Source organism: Oncorhynchus clarkii, chromosome 18, assembly GCF_045791955.1.
Source record: "Oncorhynchus clarkii lewisi isolate Uvic-CL-2024 chromosome 18, UVic_Ocla_1.0, whole genome shotgun sequence".
NCBI classification, from domain to species: Eukaryota; Metazoa; Chordata; class Actinopteri; order Salmoniformes; family Salmonidae; genus Oncorhynchus; species Oncorhynchus clarkii.
In genome coordinates, this window is record NC_092164.1 from 37,500,758 (window position 1) to 37,523,599 (window position 22,842).

Genomic DNA, 22,842 nt, shown 5'->3' on the forward strand with positions numbered 1-22,842 from the left:
AAAAATATTCAAACTGGTTGTAAGTTCTATAAATGGACCTATAATCACACTGTACTCGTTTACTTAAAATTCCAGGAATATAAAACTCTCTGGGCCACACGCTCTGAACTAATTATTTCTAATTGCTTTACCTCACATATGTGATGAGCAGCTGTTAAGTGTCTAGTAATATGGGAGTCACTTTGATATTGTTCTCTCAACCTTTCTTATACCAAAACATGTAGTCGTTTGTCCCTTTATTCCCCTTTGTCACCCTTGTGGATTCAGTATGAATGATGTCAGTATATGGAAACTAATCTGACAAAATGTCCTTAAAAAAACATTTTGATTTTAATATAAGCAATAAGCAATCTCAATTGTGTGTAAAATGCATAATTCAACTAAATACATGCATTTAATAATGCATTTGGCAATGGTCATGCAATTGTTTGGGTTATGCAGAAATTCAGAAACAACACGAGCACACAGCCATGTATGCTTTCCAAATACATGGCTCTGCACACTCTAACACGCGCGCGCGCGCGCACACACTCACGGTTGGTTGGACTTCTTAGCCTGTGACACTACCCGGAAATAGAATACAGACCGGAAGCTACCATTTTAACTCGAAGAACATTAGCAGCCGTAGGCATAGTCCATAGACGGGGACACCTAAAATTGACACGGGGCGGAAAATATTTGACCGAAGAAAAATAATGAAAATACGACAAACACTCAAGAAAGGGCTAATTTCGGTAAATTCGAAGAGTTAACGATTCAAGCATCGAAACTACCGCTTCAAACAAGGGACATATCTGAATTAGCAGGCCAACCCAGCGGAAATAGTTTTTGTTAACGAGTCGAAAACAGCCCTCCTGGGCCGATGGAGAGGCAGGCCTTTGAAAATATTTGTCCCTGGATGAAGAAAAATGGCTATCTGACATAAATAAGTTTTCACGGCGTACCCCGCGCCATTTTTATCCTATGTTTTTTTTCTTTTAACGTTTTGACAGGCGATTTTAATGGTAATTATAAGGTTAGCTAGCTAAAAAAAAGACAGCTATCATGCTATCTGTTAGCTTGGTAGCTAGGTTAGCTTAGCAGCCGCTACCTATGCAACCAGGTTTTCAAACGACATTTACATGTATTAGCTAACAACGACATGATTGAAAGACTCCTTTATTCAGATCCAATTTAATTTTTATTGCTGCTTTGGTTGACAATTCTACTCAACCACCTATAAAAACAAAGTAATGTTAGCCTGCTAACGTTGGTTAGCTAATGACGAATGCCGCGCTACTAATTTTGGAATTTTGCCACCACCTGCAATTTTGGTGGGTTTTCAAGTTAGTCTAGCTAACTTAGCTACCCACCAGAAGATCAATGGAAGCAGACCCATTCGTTTCTACTTGTAAACACGTTTTGGTCTTCAATCAAGCAGAAAGTGCTACACCAGTCTCCAGCCCATATACATCCCACCAAACCTGTTGGTAAGATGTTTTAAAATTAGTTTATTGTTAAATGGTACCTTATAACCTTGTAGTTAGGCAAGGTCTTCACAGACCAGCAGGAAATACTGGGAACGTCATTGGAAAACATTTTAGCACAGTAGAAGTCTTTTGTAAGTTATATGAAAACACATTCTCTGTTATGGTTGCAAATATCTCAACAGTAGGCTATTGGCACCTATCAGGTACAGGTCTAGACATGGCCATGTTGGCTATCATCCTTAGTTTTGTCGATTTGTTTTACATAATGATGCACAGCATATTATCATAAAAATTAAACACTGTGCATGCCAATCAGTTTATGCCAATTTCTGTCACATTTATATTCTGGATTCTCATATGCTCACTCTAATATATCCACTTTGATTGTAATTCCTTGATTTTATATATATTTTTTATTTGTATTACATTTGCAAAACATTCTACTTCACTGTTGGAGCTAGTAACATAAGCATTTCGTTACACCTGCTATAACACCAGCAAATATGTGTACATGTCCAATAAACTTTGAATTGATTTTACCGAGGCCCAGGCTACATTCAATTTAGGCCTATTTGATTGCCTTCTTGGCACTTTAGACTAATGGCTTCAAGTTCATGGTATATCATTTCATAACTAGCTACATACATTTAATTTGCATTGCCCCGTAGGCTTCAATCAGCAAATTTTGCATTATATCAAAGAGTGGCCCCCCGAAAAAAGCAAAGGATGGAGAAAACAGAACATGCGTCCCATGTAAATACCTTTACTGGGAGTACTTAATTTCTATGAGATGAGGCTAGACCTAACTCAATTAATAATTTGGACTTTGGCGTAAATGGCCTAAATCATTTGTTTACAAAGTTTCATGACAACAAAAATAATCTATGGAGTAGGCTACTTGTTTGTTTATTATAACAAGACAATTGTACCAAACTCCACAAGATTATATGGGTCATCTATTTATTTTCTTGGCTATTATAATACCTTCCTTGTTTGGTAACAATAGGTTGGGTGACCTTATCGCCCTACAAGAAATGTAATTGGAAAGTTGCCCACAAGACAGAACTGTTTTTGTGTCTATTGTTATGGGGAAGGACACAGTGAATTCACTGTTGTTCTCTAGCAGAAGTTTCACACGGGTTCCTGTGATATTTACCTTAAAAGACTGAAGGTTGGGTGTAGCCCAGGGCCACGTTCAGTTGCAAAACGTTCTTGAACGATAGAAGGATAGAAATTCCATGAATAGATTCCTTATTTGACATGTCTGTTCTACATAGCATATTTATATCTGAACGTTACGTCCTGCTGAACGTGGTGCTGGTGTTACCATTTTGAAATGTAGCCTATAATTAGTTTAGGTGAGGTGGTTGTGTAGCTGTGGCAGGCCTCCCATGTCTCTAACCAAGTCAGAAAAGTCACCTGGAAAAAAGTAAAGGTGAAATATTATTTAAACCACACTAGTGTTTTTTATTTGACCTTTATTTAACTAGGCAAGTCAGTTAAGAACAAGTTCTTATTTTCAATGGCGGCCTAGGAACAGTGGGTTTAACTGCCTTGTTCGGGGGCAGAACAACACATTTTTTACCTTGTCAGCTCAGGGATTTGATCTTGCACCCTTTTGGTTACTAGTCCAACGCTCTAACCACTAGGCTACCTGCCGCCCACGCTTCCACCGAATATATTTATAGGCGGTTTTGCCCTTACACATCTGCACAGCTCAACTAGACTAATAAAGGACTTGTTGGTTAATTGAATTAGTGCTGGGCTAGAACAAAGATGTGGTCCCCTAGGACCAGGATTGCACACAATTAACTGCACACACTGAATTCACGTCTCTCCTATTTTTAAAGCAAACCTGAGGTGCATGTGGAAAGTATGATTGGCTGAACTAACAGCTGAGTTGTTCCATATGATTTCAATAACTTTTTTACTGAACCCCTTTTGATTTGAATGAAACCTTCCATGTTTTCCCATGGTGGAAGTGGTCAGAAAGTGACATTTTGGATCTGAATGTTTTGGCATTTGAAAATAGGAGAGACATGAATTCAGCGTGTAACCAAAAGTGTGCAAGATCGCATCCCCAAGCTGACAAGGTAAAAATTGAGATTGCTCAATTTTGACCCAATTTGCAAAGCCCACCCTACCATGAGACTGGTTGAGTTTGATATAATTTGAAAGCTTACAAACAGGGTTGTTCAAATCTTTTATGATTTATTGAAATACATTTTTTTTAAATAAAACATTACATTTTGACATCGATTATCTAAAAACATGTAAACTCAGGTTTTGTTCATATACACTTTGTGTAAAAAACATTAAGAACACCTGCTCTTTCCATGACATAGATGTACCAGGTGAATGCTATGATCCCTTATTGTTAAATCCACTTCAATCAGTCTAGATGACGGGGATGAGACGGGTTAACCCTCTAGGTTCTAAACTAACATGGAATTGTTTTAAGATGACCATACTGAGGATAATTTAGCCACCTTTTACTGCAGATGCGGAATGGCGATATCGATGGATGCGGGGGAGATTACCAACGGGAAATAAAACTCTAATATCTTATGTTTCACCGAGTCGTGGCTGAACGACGACATGGATAACATACAGCTGGCGGGTTTTAATCTTTTTCGGCAAGGATAGCACAGCGGCCTCTGGTAAGACAAGGGGTGGCGGTCTATGTGTATTTGTGAACAACAGCTGGTGCATGAGGTAGAGTATCTCATGATAAGCTGTAGACCACACTATTTACCAAGAGAGTTTTCATGTCTTTTTCGTAGCTGTCTATATACCACCACAAACCGATGCTGGCACTAAGACCTCACTCAATGAGCTATATACGGCCATAAGCAAACAGGAAAACGCTCATCCGGAGGCGCCGCTCCTAGTGGCCTGGGACTTTAATGCAGGGAAACTGAAATCCGTTTTACCTGATTTCTACTAGCATGTTAAATGAGCAACCAGAGGGGAAAAAACTCTAGGTCACCTTTACTCCACACACAGAGATTAGTTCAAAGCTTGCCCTCCATTTGGCAAATCTGGCCACAATTCTATCCTCCTGATTCCTGTTACAAGCAAAAACTAAAGCAGGAAGCACCAGTGACTCGGTCAATAAGAAAGTGACCAGATGAAGCAGATGCTAAGCTCCAGGACTATTTTGCTAGCACAGACTGGAATATTTTCCGGGATTCTCCTGAGTGCTTTGACGACGTCGTCCCCACAGTGACCGTAAGTACATAACCATTAGCCACTGAAAATACATTTGACCGGTCATGCTTATGAGTCTAGGTTAATTTGCGTAATTCAATTAGTGTCAGAATTTGAACAAAACTCGTCAAGTCATAAAACGGGAACAGTGTCGGAGTCGACCAGAATGATTATTTTGCAGAAAATAGTAATGTACAGTGAGTTTATAGAGTTAGAAAGTAGCTTTCTTACGTCAACTAATGGCTGTCTTTAGTCAGAGAGCCATGAGCAAACGAGTGGAGGCTCGTTGCTAGGCTACTCAGACTGCAGGGAGCTGTGGGAGACAGAGTAGCAGCACTAAGTAGCTACCAAAAAAAAGTTTCACAGCATTTATCTTCTGTTCTATTGGTTTTCATATCAACGTTGTTCCTAGTTGTTGCATATTTACAGTTGACCTCTTTCTATGTTTCTAATGGAGGTGTTCATTTCAGTCACATTAAACGGCTTGCGTCAGGGGCGGCTTTTAAAACAGCGTTTTCCCGCAAATGGCTTTTTGGCAAATTATGTATTACTTTGTCTGCTTCATCACAGTAGTTTCATGTTAACCTCTTCATCCTACCCCCTCCTTTTTCGAACATTCTGTTAAAAATCGAGCAACATTTCAGCGTCCTGCTACTCATGCCAGGAATATAGTATATGCATATGATTAGTATGTGTGGATAGAAAACACTCTGAAGTTTCTAAAAGTGGTTCAATCACGGCTGTGACTATAACAGAGCGTGTGTTTCATCGAAAAGCGCAAGAAAAACTGGTCACTGAAAGCTGAAAAAAGTATCCATGCGCCACTTTCATGTATTGTTTAACTTCTTGACCATACTTGAGACGCAGACGTCTCAAGTATGCCCCTGGAAATGCAAATGCGCTACGCTAAATGCTAAATGTACTCGTTACAACTCAATCTTTGATCAAAATTCACAAGCAGGGTATTGAATTAAAGCTACACTCGTTGTGAACCTAGCCAGCAAGTCAGATTTTTAAAATGCTTTTCGGCGAAAGCATGAGAAGCTATTATCTGATAGCATGCACCCCCCAAAATGCCAGCACGACACGTAAACAACAGATTTTGCGGTAGCCGGCGCTACCCAAAACGCAGAAATAAAATATAAAACATTCATTACCTTTGACGAGCTTCTTTCTTGGCACTCCTATATGCCCCATAAACATCACTATTGGGTCTTTTTTTCGTTTAAATCGGTCCATATATACCCAAAATAGCTTTGTATGGAAGCTGTGTCATTCAGAAAAAAACATCGTTTTTAAACGCTGCGTAATTTTTTAAAATTAAAAAAGTCGACGATAAACTTTCACAAAACACTTCGAAATCCTTTTGTAATCCAACTTTAGGTATTAGTAAACGTTTATAATCTATCAAAATGATTACAGGGCGATGTATTTTCAATAGGTCTTCGCTTGCAAATCAATGGCTGCTAATGTCTTCTTCAACAACATCCGGGTGAAGACTGGGAAAATGGATGCCAGATAGATGGATTTTCCAACAATTAATTCAATTGAAAATGACGACAATGGCGACATCGTGTGGAATTTGTATGAATTGCAGGCAGGTCGATATTAAATTCTGTTCTCTTTTAACAACTCGTGGAAGTGACTTATGGAAATTATTTTTAGCTTTCAGAGAGCAGTTTTTCTTGCGTTTTTCAATTAAACACACAATCTGTTATAGTCACAGCCGTGATTTAACCAGTTTTATAAACTTCCGAGTGTTTTCTATCCACACATACTAATCATATGCATATACTATATTCCTGGCATGAGTAGCAGGACGCTGAAAAGTTGCGCGATTTTTAACAGAATTTTCGAAAAAGGAGGGGGTAGAAGTAACCTCTTGATCCTACTTGAGACGCAGACGTCTCAAGTAGGCACCTGGAAATGCAAATGCACTACGCTAAATGTACTCGTTAAAACTCAAACGTTCATTAAAATACACATGCAGGGTATTGAATTAAAGCTACACTCGTTGTGAATCTAGCCAACAAGTCAGATTTTTAAAATGCTTTTCGGCAAAAGCATGAGAAGCTATTATCTGATAGCATGCAACACCCCCAATATACCCGAAGGGGACGTAAACAAAATAATTAGCGTAGCCGGCGCTACACAAAAACGCAGAAATAAAATATAAAACATTCATTACCTTTGATGATATTCTTTGTTGGCACTCCTATATGTCCCATAAACATCACAAATTGGTCTTTTTCCCGATTAAATCCGTCCATGTATGCCCAAAATATCCATTTGTATAGCCTGTCTGCTTCAGGAAAAAAGCTCTCTTCCAACACGCAACGTCATTTAAAAAAATTATATAAGTTGCCTATATTCTTTGACAAAACACTTCAACCTACTTTTGTAACCCAACTTTAGGTATTTGTAAACGTTAATAAGCGATCAAATTGATCACTGGGCGATCTGTATTCAATAGCAGCTACTCAAGAAAACAATGTCCATTTTTCAATCTTCCAAAATCGATTGTTGTCGGCTGGATGGAATGACGGATCTATTGGTAATATCTCAAAGGATTTTTGTCAATGAAAATGACGTTTTTGGCGACATCGTGTGGAAGCTGTAGGAATTGCATCCGTGTCCATATTACATTTGGTGTCCTTTAAATAATGAGACCACAGGCTTGCTATTGTTGCATGTTTTTTAAGCTCTTAACCTTTCTGGGACATCCTCAACAACAGCCAGTGTAAGTGCAGGGCGTCAAATTCAAAACAACAAATCTCATTAAAATTCCTCAAGTATTTTACACAATTTTAAAGATAAACTTCTCGTTAATCCAGCCATTTGTCCGATTTCAAAAAGGCTTTACGGCGAAAGCACCACAAACGATTGTTAGGTCAGAGCCAAGGCATAGAAAAACACGGCCATTTTTCCAGCCAAAGACGAGTCAAAAAAGCAGAAATACAGATAAAATTAATCACTAACCTTTGATGATCTTCATCAGATGACACTCATAGGACTTCATGTTTCACAATACATGTATGTTTTGTTCGATAAAGTTAATATTTATGGCACGTTACGTTCAGTAGTTCCAATACATCCGTTGATTTTTGCAGAGAGCCGCTTCAATTTACAGAAATACTCATCATAAATGTTGATGAAAATACAAGTGTTATACATGGAACTTTAGAAAAACTTCTACTTAATGCAACCGCTGTGTTAGATTTCAAAAAAGCTTTACCGAAAAAGCACACCATATTATATTCTGAGTACAGTGCTCAGACAACAAAACAGCCAAACAGATATCCACCATGTTGTGCAGTCAACAGAAGTCAGAATTAGCATTATAAATATTCACTTACCTTTGATGATCTTCATCAGAAGGAATCCCAGTTCCACAATAAATGTTTGATTTATTCGATAAAGTCACATATATGTCCAAATACCTAGTCCATGCGAAAGTTCAGACGAAACGCTATATTACAGTTCGAAGAAACATGTCAAACGAAGTATAGAATCAATCTTTAGGATGTTTTTATCATAAATCTTCAATAATGTTCCAACCGGAGAATTCCTTTGTCTGTAGAAATGCAATGGAACGCAAGCTAACTCGCACGTGAACGCGCGTCACGAGCTCATGGCACTCTGCCAGACACCTGGCTCAAACAGCCCTTATGAGCCCCCACCTCACAGTAGAAGCATCAAACAAGGTTCTAAAGACTGATGACATCTAGTGGAAGCCTTAGGAAGTGCAACATGACCCCTTAGACACTATTTTTGAAAGGGAATGAGTTGAAAAACTACAAACCTCAGATTTCCCACTTCCTGGTTGGATTTGTTCTCAGTTTTTGCCTGCCATATGAGTTCTGTTATACTCACAGACATCATTCAAACCGTTTTATAAACTTCAGAGTGTTTTCTATCCAAATATACTAATAATATGCATATATTAGCAACCGGGCCTGAGTAGCAGGCAGTTTACTCTGGGCACCTTATTCATCCAAGCTACTCAATACTGCCCCCCAGTCCCAAAGAAGTTAATGAAAAATATCTGTTCATTTTACCCATGCATAATATTTTCTCATGATCAGGTCATTTTACTGTTTGGAACGAATTTATCCATTTGTTAACCTGTTCTTGGGTTGGTTAGTCGGCAGCAAAATTGACTGAAACTTGTATCCCTGCCCCAAATCTCTCTGCCAATAATGGCTAGTTTTCAGTTTTCCCACCCCACTCACACCAATTGGTGTTTGTTAAGAAGCATTTTAATTGAAAACAATCACAGGAAGGTACTTCATTGTTACCTAGAAATTATTTTGTTTTGAGATTAAAAGGTTGCATTGGACCTTTTTTAAACTGTCAATCTTCCATTGGAAACCTATTGAAATTAAATAGATAATATATTTCCATTCAAGTTGACATTTGACAGTGGGTGGACCAGCTGCTATCTTACTGGTAGTAATTGGAAGTTAGTTTCAATTAAATTGAAATGTCAATGGTGTACCAGATAAATTGCAGGTGTCTGAAGGGATAGGTCCATTCTATGAATTCTATTTCTATGATTGAAATGATACCCACCCTGTATTCGAGTATGCTGTCTCAACCGATGACTGGCACAACACAAATGCTTCCAATGTAAAATAAGATCTACGGTAGGGCTTGGTGATATACCGTATTTTACAATATACCGGTATTGATGCACGGACCGGTTTGGGTTTTTACTTTACCTTCTATAATGGTATTTGAATGTAAAAATGTTTATGTGATGCGGCACAATATATAGCAAATTCATTTTTGTTTTTATGAAAGTTTATGTCCGCTTGTTCTCATGTTGTCTTTTTGGTCTCGTCTTGTTCGCTCCTGTGCTCCTTTCCATTTACATCAGGGAGTTGGATATAATGAGGAGATGCTCACTTCTCCACCCTAACAATGGGAGTCATTGTCCCAAAGGTGAGAAGGCAGGCGACAAGCTTAGGTTCAAGATAAGCGCATAGAAATGCATTGGGCTTTTTTTGGGACAGATTTTGGCGAGAGGGTAACCTCATGCTTTTCCTCTTTCTCCCAAGATGAGAGATCACTTCTTTCTCTGACAAACGGTTTCAACTTGCGTTTGAGGTTTGGTCCAACAGAATCAGTCATATGGACACCGAAACACATGGAGACATAATTTTACTGTAGTAGAGAAGTTCACTTTCAACCGTTTCAACTCCTCAAATTTTGAGCCGAGCAGACACTACTAAAACGTATGTACCAAATTAACATTCATTCTGGAAAATGAAATCTAATTGTCGCGCGTACATTACGGTACCACGTATTGCTAGCAGCATTTTAGTCAGTTAGAGATCGTTATATTAGCTGTTTAGTCTGTGTGCAATAAGCATAAAACAATTATATAAGGAATTGGCAACTCATTCTCATTCTGAGAAATAAAGTAGGCCACTTGATTTCAACATCTGAACAAAGTGGACAGGCTAGCATGCTTTTCAAACAGTTGGAGACGGACAGGTTGTGTTCATAACAATTCAACTGTTTTGTCTTGTTAGATAAATTCAGAGCTTGTGAAATTTTACCTACATCCAAGTTGGCTAAACTTGATATCAAATCTAATATTTTTGGTCACATACACATATTTAGCAATGTTATTGTGGGTGTAGCGAAATGCTTGTGTTCCTAGCTCATCACTGCAGTAGTGTCTTAACATTTCACAACAATTCGCACATCTAAAAGTAAAAGATTGGAATTAAGAAATATATAATATAAATATTAGGATGAGCAATGTCAGAATGGCATTTAAAATGAGTAAAGCAGTATGTGAACATTATTAAAGTGACTAGGTCCTGGGTGGCAGGAAGCTTGGCCCCAGTGATCTATTGGGCCGTACGCACTGCCCTCTGTAGCGCCTTAAGGTCGGATGCCGAACAGTTGCCATACCAGGCGGTGATGCAAGCGGTCAGGATGCTCTCAATAGTGCAACTAACTTTTTGAGGATCTGGGGACCCATGTCAAATCTTTTCAGTCTTGTGAGGGGGAAAAGGGGTTGTCGACTGTCTTGGTGTGTTTGCACAATTGTAGTTTGTTGGTAATGTGGACACCAAGGAACTTGACTCTCCACCCACCACTACTGCCCCATCGATGTGAATGTGGGCATGTTCGGCCCTCCTTTTCCTGTAGTCCACGATCAGCTCCTTTGTCTTGCTCACTTTGAGGGAGAGTTTGTCTTGGCACAACACTGCCAGGTGTCTGACCACCTCCCTATAGGCTGTCTCATAGGCTGTCGGTGATCCGGCCTACCACTGTTGTGTTATCAGCAAACTTAATGATGGTGTTGAAGTCGTGCTTCGCCACGCAGTCGTAGGTGAACGGGGAGTACAGGACGGTACTAAGCACGCACACCTGAGGGGCCCCCGTGTTGAGGATCAGCTTGGCAGATGTGGTGTTACCTACCCTTACCACCTGGACCCTGGGACTAAATACCTGCCTGTCAGGCAGTCCAGGATCCAGTTGCAGAGAGAGGTAATCTAGTCCCAGGGTCCTTAGCTTAGTGAGGATCTTTCTGGACACTATGGTGTTGAACGCTGAACGCTTCATTGTAGTCAATGAACAGCATTCTCACATAAGTGTTCCTTTTGTCAAGGTGGGAAAGGACAGTGTGGAGTGCGATTTGAGAGGGCGTCATCTGTGGATCTGTTGGGGATGTATGAGAATTGGAGTGGGTCTAGGGTATCCGGGATGATGGTGTTGATGTGAGCCATGACCAGCCTTTCAAAGGACTTCAGGGCTACCGACGTGAGTGCTACGGGGCAATAGTCATTTAGGCAGGTTACCTTTGCTTTCTTGGGCTCAGGGACTATGGTGGTCTGCTTGAAACATATAGGTATTACAGACTCGGTCAGGGAGAGGTTGAACATGTCAGTGAAGACGCTTGCCAGTTGGTCCGCCAAAGCTTAAGGTTCCCCTAGGAAACACTTGTCAACACTTTGGTTTGGTCACAATAACTCCTCCTTGGTATTTTCATTCATAGTCATGTCAAACACTTTATTTAAAGTGCCCACTATTATATTCTAACTATAGAATTAGAATAATAATTATATTTCCATGATTCTAACAGTTCACCCAAGTGTTTTCCTCTAAATCGCAATTGCAACATTTGGTTAAAAATAAGGCCCAGATTGTTTGCCCATATCGTGCAGCACTACGTGGAAATGATCTCAAATGAGTGCAGGAAAAGCAGAAATGTATGATAATGCTGAGAAATAATTTTTAGTTGAATTGAAGAGTATGAAACAATGCAGAAAGACCCAATGAAATCACTTAGAATGTGTGTGTTGCCACCCTAGGGCCACACTACTCATAAAGCAAGTTTATAACTTTTATTATTCAAAAACATGAAACAAAAATATATTTTGCCATATCACCCAGCCCTAGTTTAAGGTAGGGTTGTAAACATTAAACCATTTAAACGAAAATTAGGATCTTAAAGATAGATCCATAACTGAAAATGTTTTGTTTGTTTTTGCATAGATGCAGAAAGATCAACAACATAGTGGGTCAATTTCCGCATCAACTAAGGCTCAACTTCTTCTTTGTTTTGGTGCCCTGGCTACCACGCTGTGAACAGCGTAAAGCGAACCCTTGCTCATGCGCAGATACTACGAGATTGAAGTGTTGCGTCTAGCTCATCTCAATATCCTAGCCTATTCATTGATGTTAGGCCTTGCGTTACTGAAGTTGTGAGACATTGCAAGCCAAGAAATTGTGATATGCAGGATTCCATTGTGAGATACAGCTTTTGATTGCCGTCTGATAGGCCTAGTGCACGGTTCTGTGTGTCTGGCGGCTGACCTCCTTATACTGTCTCCCTCCGTCCCTCTCTAGCTCACGGAAAATTGTGAGCGTTTGTGTTCTTGGAGGTATGGCAACTAGTCAGTCTCCTGCGTTCCAAAAATACAGAATTTTAGGAGTCTTCACACTCGACGTGCAAGGATTCGGGGAAACAATTATTTTGTAGTCGACTCTCCACCACGTCATTGTTGTTAACAGTTGGAAAAATGACAGAGAAAAGTAAGTGACCGCAGCGAAGTCTTGTGTGGCGATACTTTGAGAAGTTAAATGAGAAAGAAAATCTAACTTGAGTTGAGGTACAGTGATGGTAGTACAGGTGCAATGCTTTAAAAATAAAATTCCACCAAACCACTCATTTGCATAACACTAATATGTGAGAATAATATTTGGGGGTGAACAAATGTTTCATTTTGTTGTTAAGGTTGGTCAACTACAAAACCCGCAATGCTGTCTCTGTGGGCTGGCTGGCTAGGTAGCTAGCTAGCAAATGTAGCTACACACAATAATACCAAAGTCAATATCAGCCTGTGAAGAAGAGAGCTGTAAAATCACCTAAACAAACTGCTCTAACTATCGATTTACCAGTCTACAATCTCACCGTGTTCAACCTGCAGATCGATGCAGTCTGACATTCACAACGGCACCATGCAATTCACCCTGGACTGAAGAGGCAGACAAATGGGAGAAATGTGTTAAACCCTTTTGTTAAATTACACATTTCTCTAGGTATTTAAATCACAGAAATATGATCAATGGCTCATTGGAGAGAAGACAATCTGACATGTTTCTCCGATCTAAAAGTTGTATTCCTGTTTAACTTCCAGTGTGGTGAGAGCGGCTTTATCTTAAGGCTACGTCATATCAACTGAATTTCTGCCTGCTTGAATGGCAATATCTCAGATACACATGAAAACATGAATTGACCCAGGGAATCGGGAAATTGCTCAGCGATGCACAAAAACAATATAACATTCAAAATGGTTGTATCTTTACTTTAACTATCTGAAAGTGATGCACGGTGAGACCCAAACCGTTGCTGGCAGCACAGCTGCATTGTAAATTCACATGGAATTTTGCGAATTGTCTTCTCTTTTTTTTATGGGAAACCGTAAACTTAAAACGTTTTACGTTTACATGTTAAGAAAAATTGTCCGTTTGTCACATTCCTTATCCAGGGTACATTTGTGAAAATGAGAATCTGGGTTTAGTTTTTTATTTATATATATGACGTAAAAAATATAGTTTGACAACCCTGTTTTGTAAGCTTTCAAATTATATCAAACTTAACCATTTATCTTTTTAAGTGATGACATCGCATGGTAGGGTGGGGTATGCAAAATGGGTAAACTTCGAGCACCAGTTTTGGCATTCAGGTCCAAAAAGTCACTTTCTGACCACTTCCACCATGGGCAAACTTGTATGAAGATTTTGTTAAAAGCGGTGCAGTTTGAAAGTGATTGAAATTATATGGAACGACCCAACTTTAATTTCTACTTGACCAATGAGTCCGAGTGCAATTGGGGTCTAACCTATTCTGTTTGACATAATGCAAGCCAAATAGCATTGAAAAAACTTTCTGCACGCCCTTGATCACTACTGAAGCAAGAAAACACTTATTTCAATATAAAATGCAGGTGAAATGGTTTAAAATCCAGATTTTATGGTCTGCGTTTTGAAAGTGCAGACTTCTAAAAGCTAATGCGACCCCTGCTTCTGCCATGGCCAAACATGTTTAGAAATGTTTGTTCAAGTCAAGAGGTGCGGTCAAAAAGTGATTGAAATCAAATGGAACGACCCTTGGGTTAAGCAAGTTTGGTTTTCGGGCCAGAGTCCTTTTTCTCTCTTTCAAATCAGTTACTGATTCTGAATTCTGACCTGGAAATGTGGGCCCTTTTGTGTTTCAATAACTATTTTTGTTAAATAATTGTCTATCCTTAGTAATTGCATGAGGCTATGTTACAGAATGCACCGTTAACAGAGTTGATGGCTGCATTGGTCTAGGCAATACAATTATTGTAAATAATCACAATTTTAAAGGCACAAATGCTTGTTTATGTTTTGACAAATATTAAGTTAGACAATGAAGATCTCCTGAGTTGTGTCTAGTGGTAAGTGGTTATGTATGCCTATACTGGGAGCTTAAAATAATTTGATATGATGCTTTGTCAATTCTCGGGATCAAATCAAATTTTATTGGTCACATACACATGATTAGCCAATGCTAATGCGAGTGTAGCAAAATGCTTGTGCTTCTAGTTCCGACAATGCAGTAATATCTAACAGGTAATCTAACAATTTTCCCAACAACTACCTAATACACACAAATCTAAAGGGAGGAATAAGAATATGTACATGTAAATATATGGATGAGCGGCATAGGCATGGTGCAATAGATGGTATAAGGTACAGTATATACATATGAGGTGAGTAATGTAAGATATGTAAACATTATTAAAGTGGCCTTGTTTAAAGTGACTAGTGATCCATTTATTAAAGTGGCCAGTGACATGAGTATGTACTATGTAGGCAGCAGCCTCTCTGAGTTAGTTATTGCTGTTTAGCAGTCTGATGGCCTTGAGATAGAAGCTGTTTTTCAGTTTCTCGGTTCCAGTTTTGAAGCACCTGTACTGACGTCGCCTTCTGGATGGTAGCGGTTTTAACAGGCAGTGGCTCGAGTTGTTGTTGTCCTTCATGATCTTTTTGGCCTTCTTGTGAGATCGGGTGTTGGAGGGCAGGTAGTTTGCCCCCGTTGATGCGTTGTGCAGACCGCACCACCCTCTGGAGAGCCTTGCGGTTGAGGGCGGTGCAGTTGCCGAACCAGGCGATGATACAGACTGACAGAATGATCTCGATTGTACATCTGTAAAAGTTTTTGGGGGGGTTTTAGGTGACAAGCCACATTTCTTCAGCCTCTTGAGGTTGGAGGCGCTGTTGCTCCTTCTTCACCACACTGTCTGTGTGGGTGGACCATTTCAGTTTGTCTGTGATGTGTACGCCGAGGAACTTAACTTTCCACCTCCACTACTGTCCCTTCGATGTGGATGGGTGGTGCTCCCTCTGCGGTTTCCTGAAGTCCATGATCTGCGCCTTTGTTTAGTTGACATTGAGAGAGGTGTTGTCCTGACACCACACTCCGAGTGACCTCACATCCTCCCTGTAGGCTGTCTCATTGTTGTTGGTAATCAAGCCCACTACTGTTGTGTCATCTGCAAACTTGATTATTGAGTTGGAGTTGTGCATGGCCACGCATTCATGGGTGAACAGGGAGTACAGGAGGGGGCTGAGCACACGCCCTTGTGGGGCCCCCGTGTTGAGGGTCAGCGAAGTGATTGGCCCATCAAAGTCCAGGACCCAATTGCACAGTGCGGGGTTGAGACCCAGGGCCTCCAGCTTAATGATGACCTTGTAACCTTACTATGGTGTTGAATGCTGAGCTGTAGTCAATGAACAGCATTCTTACATAGGTATTCCTCTTGTCCAGATGGGATAGGGCAGTGTGATGGCAATTGCATTGTCTGTGGACCTGTTGGGGCGGTATGCAAACTGAAGTGGGTCTAGGGTGGCAGGTAGGGTGGAGGTGATATGATCCTTGACTAGTCTCTCAAAGCGCTTCATGATGACAGAAGGGACTGCTACGGGGCGGTAGTCATTTAGTTATCTTTGCCGCCTTGGGTACAGGAGCAATGGTGGCCATCTTGAAGCATGTGGGGACAGCGGACTGGGATAGGGAGCGATTGAATATGTCTGTAAACACACCAGCCAGCTGGTCTGCGCATGCTCTGAGGACGCAGCTAGGGATGCCGTCTGTGCCAGTAACCTTGCGAGGGTTAACATGTTTAAATGTCTTACTCACGTCGGCCACAGAGAAGGAGAGGAGTGGGGGCTGCAGTCCTTGTTAGCGGGCCACGATGGTGTCACTGTATTATCCTCAAAGCGGGCAGAGAAGGTGATTTAGTTTGTCTGGAAGCGAGACGTCGGTTTCTGTAACGTGGCTGGTTTTCTTTTTGTAGTCTGTGATTTCCTGTAGATCCTACCACATACGTCTCGTGTCTGAGCCGTTGAATTTCCGACTCCACTTTGTCCCGAGGCGCTATCAAGCTCTAGGCCTATTTAACCAAGAGACTTAACCAATGTTTCTGTTTTTCCCCAGTCTTCAAGAGTGTGGCATCAACGGGCAGACAAAGAAGTGGAACGCCTGTTAATCCTCCTCCACCCCAGCTGGATGCTGACAGCTTCACATTTTTGGTGAAAAACAAGACTACCACTGTACAAGAAGGACTCTACAAACACTACATAGACTGCATACTATTTATACGTTGTATTTCAAATTAGGAACAGCATTTATTTAATAGGACCTTTACCTGCTCTTCTTGGTTTAAAGTGCAAGCACTAGGCATTCATCTGTATAAGAGGGGATAAGGGATAGACATTGGTAGCAGCGAGAGTCATTCTAAGTTGTTCAAGAAGCATTACTTCCAGTAGCTGTGGCTATTGATGATTATTGGTGCGATATTGTTGTACTTCAACAGTAGGGCGAGTGACCCAGGAAAAACCTCCCATTAGTGAGTGGGAGATGTTCCAGTTCAGTAAGTACCCCTTGGACATTCTAGATATGCTAAGTGGACACCAAGCCCACCAGTTTAAAGGCCTTGGATTGGAAAGACAGTTGCAGCACCAACAGCAAGTCCAACTTCAGCATCAGCAGCAGCTTCAGCAGCAGCACCAACAGCAGGGGGAGTCATCAGGGGCTCTTCTCTCTGGGCTTGGTCTGGGGTCTCTTCAGGGGTCTAGAAGTAATGCTTTTGCTGATTCTTCATCGATATTTGCCAAAATGAGTGCCCCACCTCCACCAATATCACACCAGAGCCAGTCCTCATCCTCGCATAGTTCACGGAAATCCAGTAAGATGAGTAGTAGTGGGAGTTCTGCTGCAGGATACCCACAATTCTTACGTCCGTTTCACCCTGCAGAAGCAGCGCTAGCCCAAGAGCAGCTGCACTCGGGAATGGGACGTTTTGACTTTGGTGGTAGTAGCGGTGGAGGGTCTGGTGTTATTGGAGGAGTGGTTACATCGGCTCCCCCACCGCCACCTTTACACCCTGGCCTCTCTGTTCCCCAAGCCTCACCTGGACCATCCTCCTCGCCCTCCCCGTCATCTTCATCGTCCACCAGTAACAACCCTGGCAGTGCAGTGTCCTCCCTAGGGCAACCACTCGTTGGGCAGTCTGATCCACGTAGCTTACATCAGCAATTCAGTTGCATGCTTGCCGCCAATCAGTACTTTCTTTCTGGGGTCCCGACTAACAGCAGTCTGGAGCAGTTTCTGGTTCAACAAGGGGGTCATAACCATCTTGGCCTGGGTTTGGGCCAAGGAGCTAGTGACTCAAACTCAGCCCTTGCCCCACCTCCAGCTCTTCACTCCTCTCACAGTCATAGTCACTCCACTCCCCAACCTCAACAGCAGCAGCAACCATTGGCACCCCATGCTTTATCTCACCCTCACAGCCATACCCACCCACACCATCCTCTTCATCCAACACCTCAGCCGTCGTCTCTGGGTGGCTTTGATTTCCAAGGTATTCCAGTTCTCTCCTCCAATCAGCTGGCTTCGTTGATGCAACAAGAAGCTAGTGGTATGCCTCTCCCTCTACCACTCCATTTATCACTTTCGAAAGATGAAGGGAAAGGAGACAGTGGATCTGGGTCTGGTGGAAGTGGTGGTAGCAGGAGAAAGAAGGCTATGGCTGGCTACCTTCCTCAGAGAAAAGCAGATGGCACTAGTCACAGCACTAGCAGTGGTAGTAACTGCCACAGCAGCTCCACTGAACACAGTCAAAATTCAATCATTCAACCGGGCCTTGTAGGAGGAGCCATAACCAGCCTTGGTAATAACCATTCATCAGTCCTCTCTTCATCAACACAGTCTTCCTCAACGGTCTCCTCCTCTTCCTCCTCAGCCCCTTCCTCATCCACAGCGGTGCTGGTAGCTAATGATTCACAGCTACCTAAACCTGCAAATCCCATGGCCTCCATGCCTTGTCAACCTGACCCTGAAGCCATCTACCACTGTGGTGAATGTGGAAAGACCTTCAGTCATCTTACAAGCCTTCGAAGACATCTCCGTAGTCATGGTTTGACTTCTGAAGATGCCAAGCCAGACACTTCAAGCGAAGACAAAACGTTCTGTTGCACCGAATGTGGAAAGGGATTCAAGAAAAGAGGGCACCTCCTCCAGCATGGTGTTATCCATTCAGGGGCTCGTCCATTTGCATGTGGTGTCTGTCAACGGTCTTTCAACCGCCGTGAGTCCCTCACTAGGCATGAGAAGATCCATGATGATAAGCCTTTCCGATGCCCTGCTTGTGGTCGCTGCTTCCGAGAGAGCACCTCTTTGCTAAATCATGCTGCGTCTGGTACTTGTGGAAAGCCTGGAAGGAATTCCCGGCCCAGACCAAGCGGTAGTGGTGAAAATAAAAGCTCATCAAGTGCAAGTAGCAGCAAAACTGAAATGGTGGCTGGAGGCAGTGGTACAGGTGATTACCAACGAGATGGAGCGAGCAAATATGGCACGGATTATTCAAGGAACCGGCCATCCTACCAACCATCTTACAGTGTGGATGACTACCGACGACAGCAGGCTAACCAATCTTGTTATTCTGGAGAGAGCTCCCATAGCAGTGAGATGTCAAGCCAGACACTTAGAAAAGCACCCTTGGCTCCTACCTTACACCCACACCCTCAAAGTCAACAACAACACCATCTCCATCAACAGCAGCCTCATCTTCCTCTTTCATCTCTATTGGATGACTCTGAGGATGAGGTCACTAGCAGTGCCATGTCTGCAATTGCAGCAGCTGCCGCTGCCTCCTGCGATATAAGTACTGGCGAGAGTCGAGGAGAGGAGCGAAGAGACATCATTGGAGGTTTGCTTGGAGGACTTGGCTTTGGGAATATGGGAGTCTCACCAGGTGGTCCATCATCTACATCTGAAATCGACAAGACCTACAGAGCAGGTAGTGGCTCTACCATGCCTTTAACCCATCCAAGCCAGCAGATGATGAATGCTAAACCGAAAAAGCCACGCAAGCCTCGGCAGAAGAGAGAACCAGGACCTGATGGAATCATAGTTAGACAAAGAAGAAGTCGTGGAGAGGGAGAACGGCCATATTCATGCGGAGTATGTGGTAAAGGGTTCAGGAGACGTGAGACCCTACGTCGGCATGACCGTGTTCACACAGGTGAAAAGCCACACCGGTGTGATGTTTGTGGGAAAGAGTTCCGGGAGTACTTCCATCTTACTAAACATTCCACTGTGCATTCTGGGCAGAAGAACTACAAATGTGACCTATGTGGTAAAGAGTTTGCTTATGCTCAGAGCTTGGTGAGACATGGAAAATTACACACAAAAGGACAATTGGATGGTACACCAGGAGGAAAAATTGCTAAGGGCCATGGAGGGGTTAATAATCTAGATGGAAATCAAGCAAACTCTCAATCTTATTATCCGTACCCTCAAGATAAGTCTCAGGGGTCCAGCTCGTCCACTCAGCCCTCTCAGAAGCTCTATACATGCACAACGTGCTGGAAATCCTTCCGCCATCAGTTCCACCTGACAGCCCATCAACAAACTGTCCATGGTGGTGGAATAAGAGGTGAAAAGAATTTCTGCTGTGAGGTATGCGGGAAGGCTTTCGCCTATTCTAACAGCTTGTCCAGGCACAGGCAATCGCAGCATGGATTGGGCCGCACTGGTTCGGCAATCCCACCAGCTGGTGGAACCCAACATCCTTCCCAAGCAGCTGAGTACATCCCTCTTTTTGAATCAGGCCACCCCTCAACTTATCCGTCTGGCTCCTACATGCCAAACCAATCCTCCCAAGGTCAACACCGCCCTTTTCAGTTCCAGTCCCAAGAAGGATGGGTTGGTGGCAAGAGAAAAAGAGAGAAAAAAAGGAGGGTTGAATATCAAAGTATAATGAGAGGGGGGCAACTAGTAGGGGTTGCCTTGAATAAGGCCACGAGCAGGAGACTCAAACTGATGAAGCGGAAAAAAGGAATAATGCATGAGAAGCTTAAGCAAAAGAAACTGCTCGCCCAGCTCCTGAGAATGAGAGGAGGGTATAGAGTTAAACAATGGTGCGGAGGTGTGGTTAAGGTCAGTGGGCTGTCATCTATGGAAGTCCCCATAAAACGTTTTCCATGCCAGTACTGCCCCAGCACCACATTCGCCAGTCAGGCCAAACTTTTGATCCATCGTTGTGTGAGGCACCCTCCAAGAAATAACGGCCACCAGGCCCGTCTGAAGTGCTCTGTCTGCGGAAAGCGTTCTCGGACGTTACGGAAAGCCCTCATTCATCGTGGACGTCACCTTTCCCAAGGGCGGTTCTCATGTCCCAAATGCCGCTCCCGCTTCTGGAATGGATCTCTCCTAGAGAGGCACAGGGTTGCTTGCCGGGGTCAATCTCTCTTAGGCAGTGGAAGCTGGGGCTTGAACGTGAACTTGCCCCCAAGAGAGGTTGTTGAGAAGACAGCGGAAGAAGCGGTTCAGGAGGGCCAGCCTGGGAGAACAACAGTGGTGACTGAATACAGCCACTAATTATTTTATAGTCTAGGATTTTTAAACTAAAAAGCAAGCAAGAACTAGCAAGTTTTAAAGATGTGGGCAACAGGCTTAGTAGAATTACCATATATCCCATTCATACAATCCTTACTATAGCAGAGATGTTTGTAAGATAACATGGACTTTTTAAAGGTCAACATCAAAAGCACCATCCATCTGTCTTTGCTTCCCCAAAGCGGAGAGAGGATACTAGATCATGTGAGTGTTTGAGTAGCATCTCTTTTCTTCTAAAATGCATTCAACCACAGTATCATTTTTGTTAGCTGTGTTTGGTCTGGGATTATGAATGCATACTAGTAAGAGTGAAGTACCACAAGTACTGATGTTTTATGTTTTCTGTCATTATTCACAGTTAAACAGTAATAGTATTTGTCTTTTGTTCTGTACTATGTGTTTTTCTTTTGTTCCCTGTAGAGATTTTTTTTCTCGTACAGATGTTTGGCCTGAAGCAAAAACAAAATGTCTGGTAAGCAAGCCAGTCTAAGAAGCTATTTGAACCGATAAAAGATAGTTGTCAATTAGTCACTCCTGTTATGAAACTTGACTCACTGAATTGAATAATCACTTAGTGTAACTAGACGTATCTTGTCAAACAATCGGTAAAATTGTGCAAAACTGGCTAGCTGAACAGGTTAGAATAGATCAGAATGGAATGAAAGAGACCATTTTTCTGTACACTTCCATCATATATAGTGGAAAACAATGGGACTTTGGTGTCAGGAATGGATAATGGGAACAACCGGAGTGTACTGTACAATTCGTATTATATTTTATTATATATTGATTATTTGCTGTTTTTTTTTACTCCAAGTATCATTTATTTTGTCATTGTTGCTATTGTATGGGTGGGTGGGAATATGTTTTGGGACTATCTTTGTAAAACAATGGGAGGATGATGAATATATCTATCAGTGTGACAATTTTTTTTTTCTTCCCTACCCCATTTACCAACCCTATGCCTTAGTTAAGCCCTATCCCGTAACACGTGTACGGACACATTGTTCATTACTTAGGTCCTGTCCCCCAGTGTTTTCCTTTCAGTAAACTAAAACATGAAATATTATTACAAAATAACTATCGTTTTCTTTGCCTAAAGTGAATTGTTGAATCCCTTAAAAATTAAATAAAAATTTGTAAAAATGTCATCATGCTTTCCCTTCCTATTATTTAAATTGATGGTATTCAAAGTCTCCCCCTAGTGGGGTTGCGGAGGAAATGCAGTGGGCAAAAATTACAGATTATTTTTGGGACAATATACAAATGTTATTGAGAAAGATCATTTAAAAAATACATATACTCATGTTAATGAGAAAGATAATTAGAAAAATAACATTTGAATAAATGTGTATTACCTGATTCTCTTAATTTTGATAGAAATAAATGTAATTGCAGGCAATTTGTTGATGTGACAATCAAAATATACCGATTTATTTAAAAAATGTTAAACATTTTAAGGTTGTAATCAGATTTGGGATGGGGGTCGTCAAATTCTGGCGAAGAAAATGGGGTCCCCGCTGAAAAAGTTTTGAATACCACTGATTTAAATCTAGAGCTATTCTGAACTTTTCTTTTTGTCAATGCACAAATGATCGCTCCTACACATTTCACTGTTTATATTTACTTTCCTATATGTTGATCATTTAAGTAGGATCAAATAAATGGCAAAACTGCAAGGTGTTCCACACAGTGCGCTGTACTTACCTTACA

At 41.7% G+C, this 22,842-nt stretch overlaps 1 protein-coding gene across 2 annotated transcripts; it reads left to right on the top strand.

The window, feature by feature from the left end:
• Positions 1-589: 589 nt before the first annotated feature.
• On the top strand, positions 590-22,280 carry LOC139373425 (zinc finger protein 865-like). Of its 2 annotated transcripts, none has more exons than XM_071113904.1 (2): positions 590-1,469; positions 16,666-22,280. In XM_071113904.1, the coding sequence occupies exon 2, from the start codon at positions 17,089-17,091 to the stop codon at positions 21,109-21,111; it is 4,023 nt and encodes a 1,340-aa protein (XP_070970005.1). In that variant the 5' UTR covers positions 590-1,469; positions 16,666-17,088; the 3' UTR covers positions 21,112-22,280. The 2 variants fall into 2 exon arrangements, with proteins under 2 accessions (XP_070970005.1, XP_070970006.1); XM_071113905.1 differs by lacking the exon at positions 590-1,469 and adding an exon at positions 4,253-4,700.
• Positions 22,281-22,842: the final 562 nt, after the last annotated feature.

What these genes read in the sequence shown, in the direction of transcription:
- LOC139373425 (XM_071113904.1), top strand. Translation starts at nt 17,089, where the DNA reads ATGTTCCAGTTCAGTAAGTACCCCTTGGACATTCTAGATATGCTAAGT.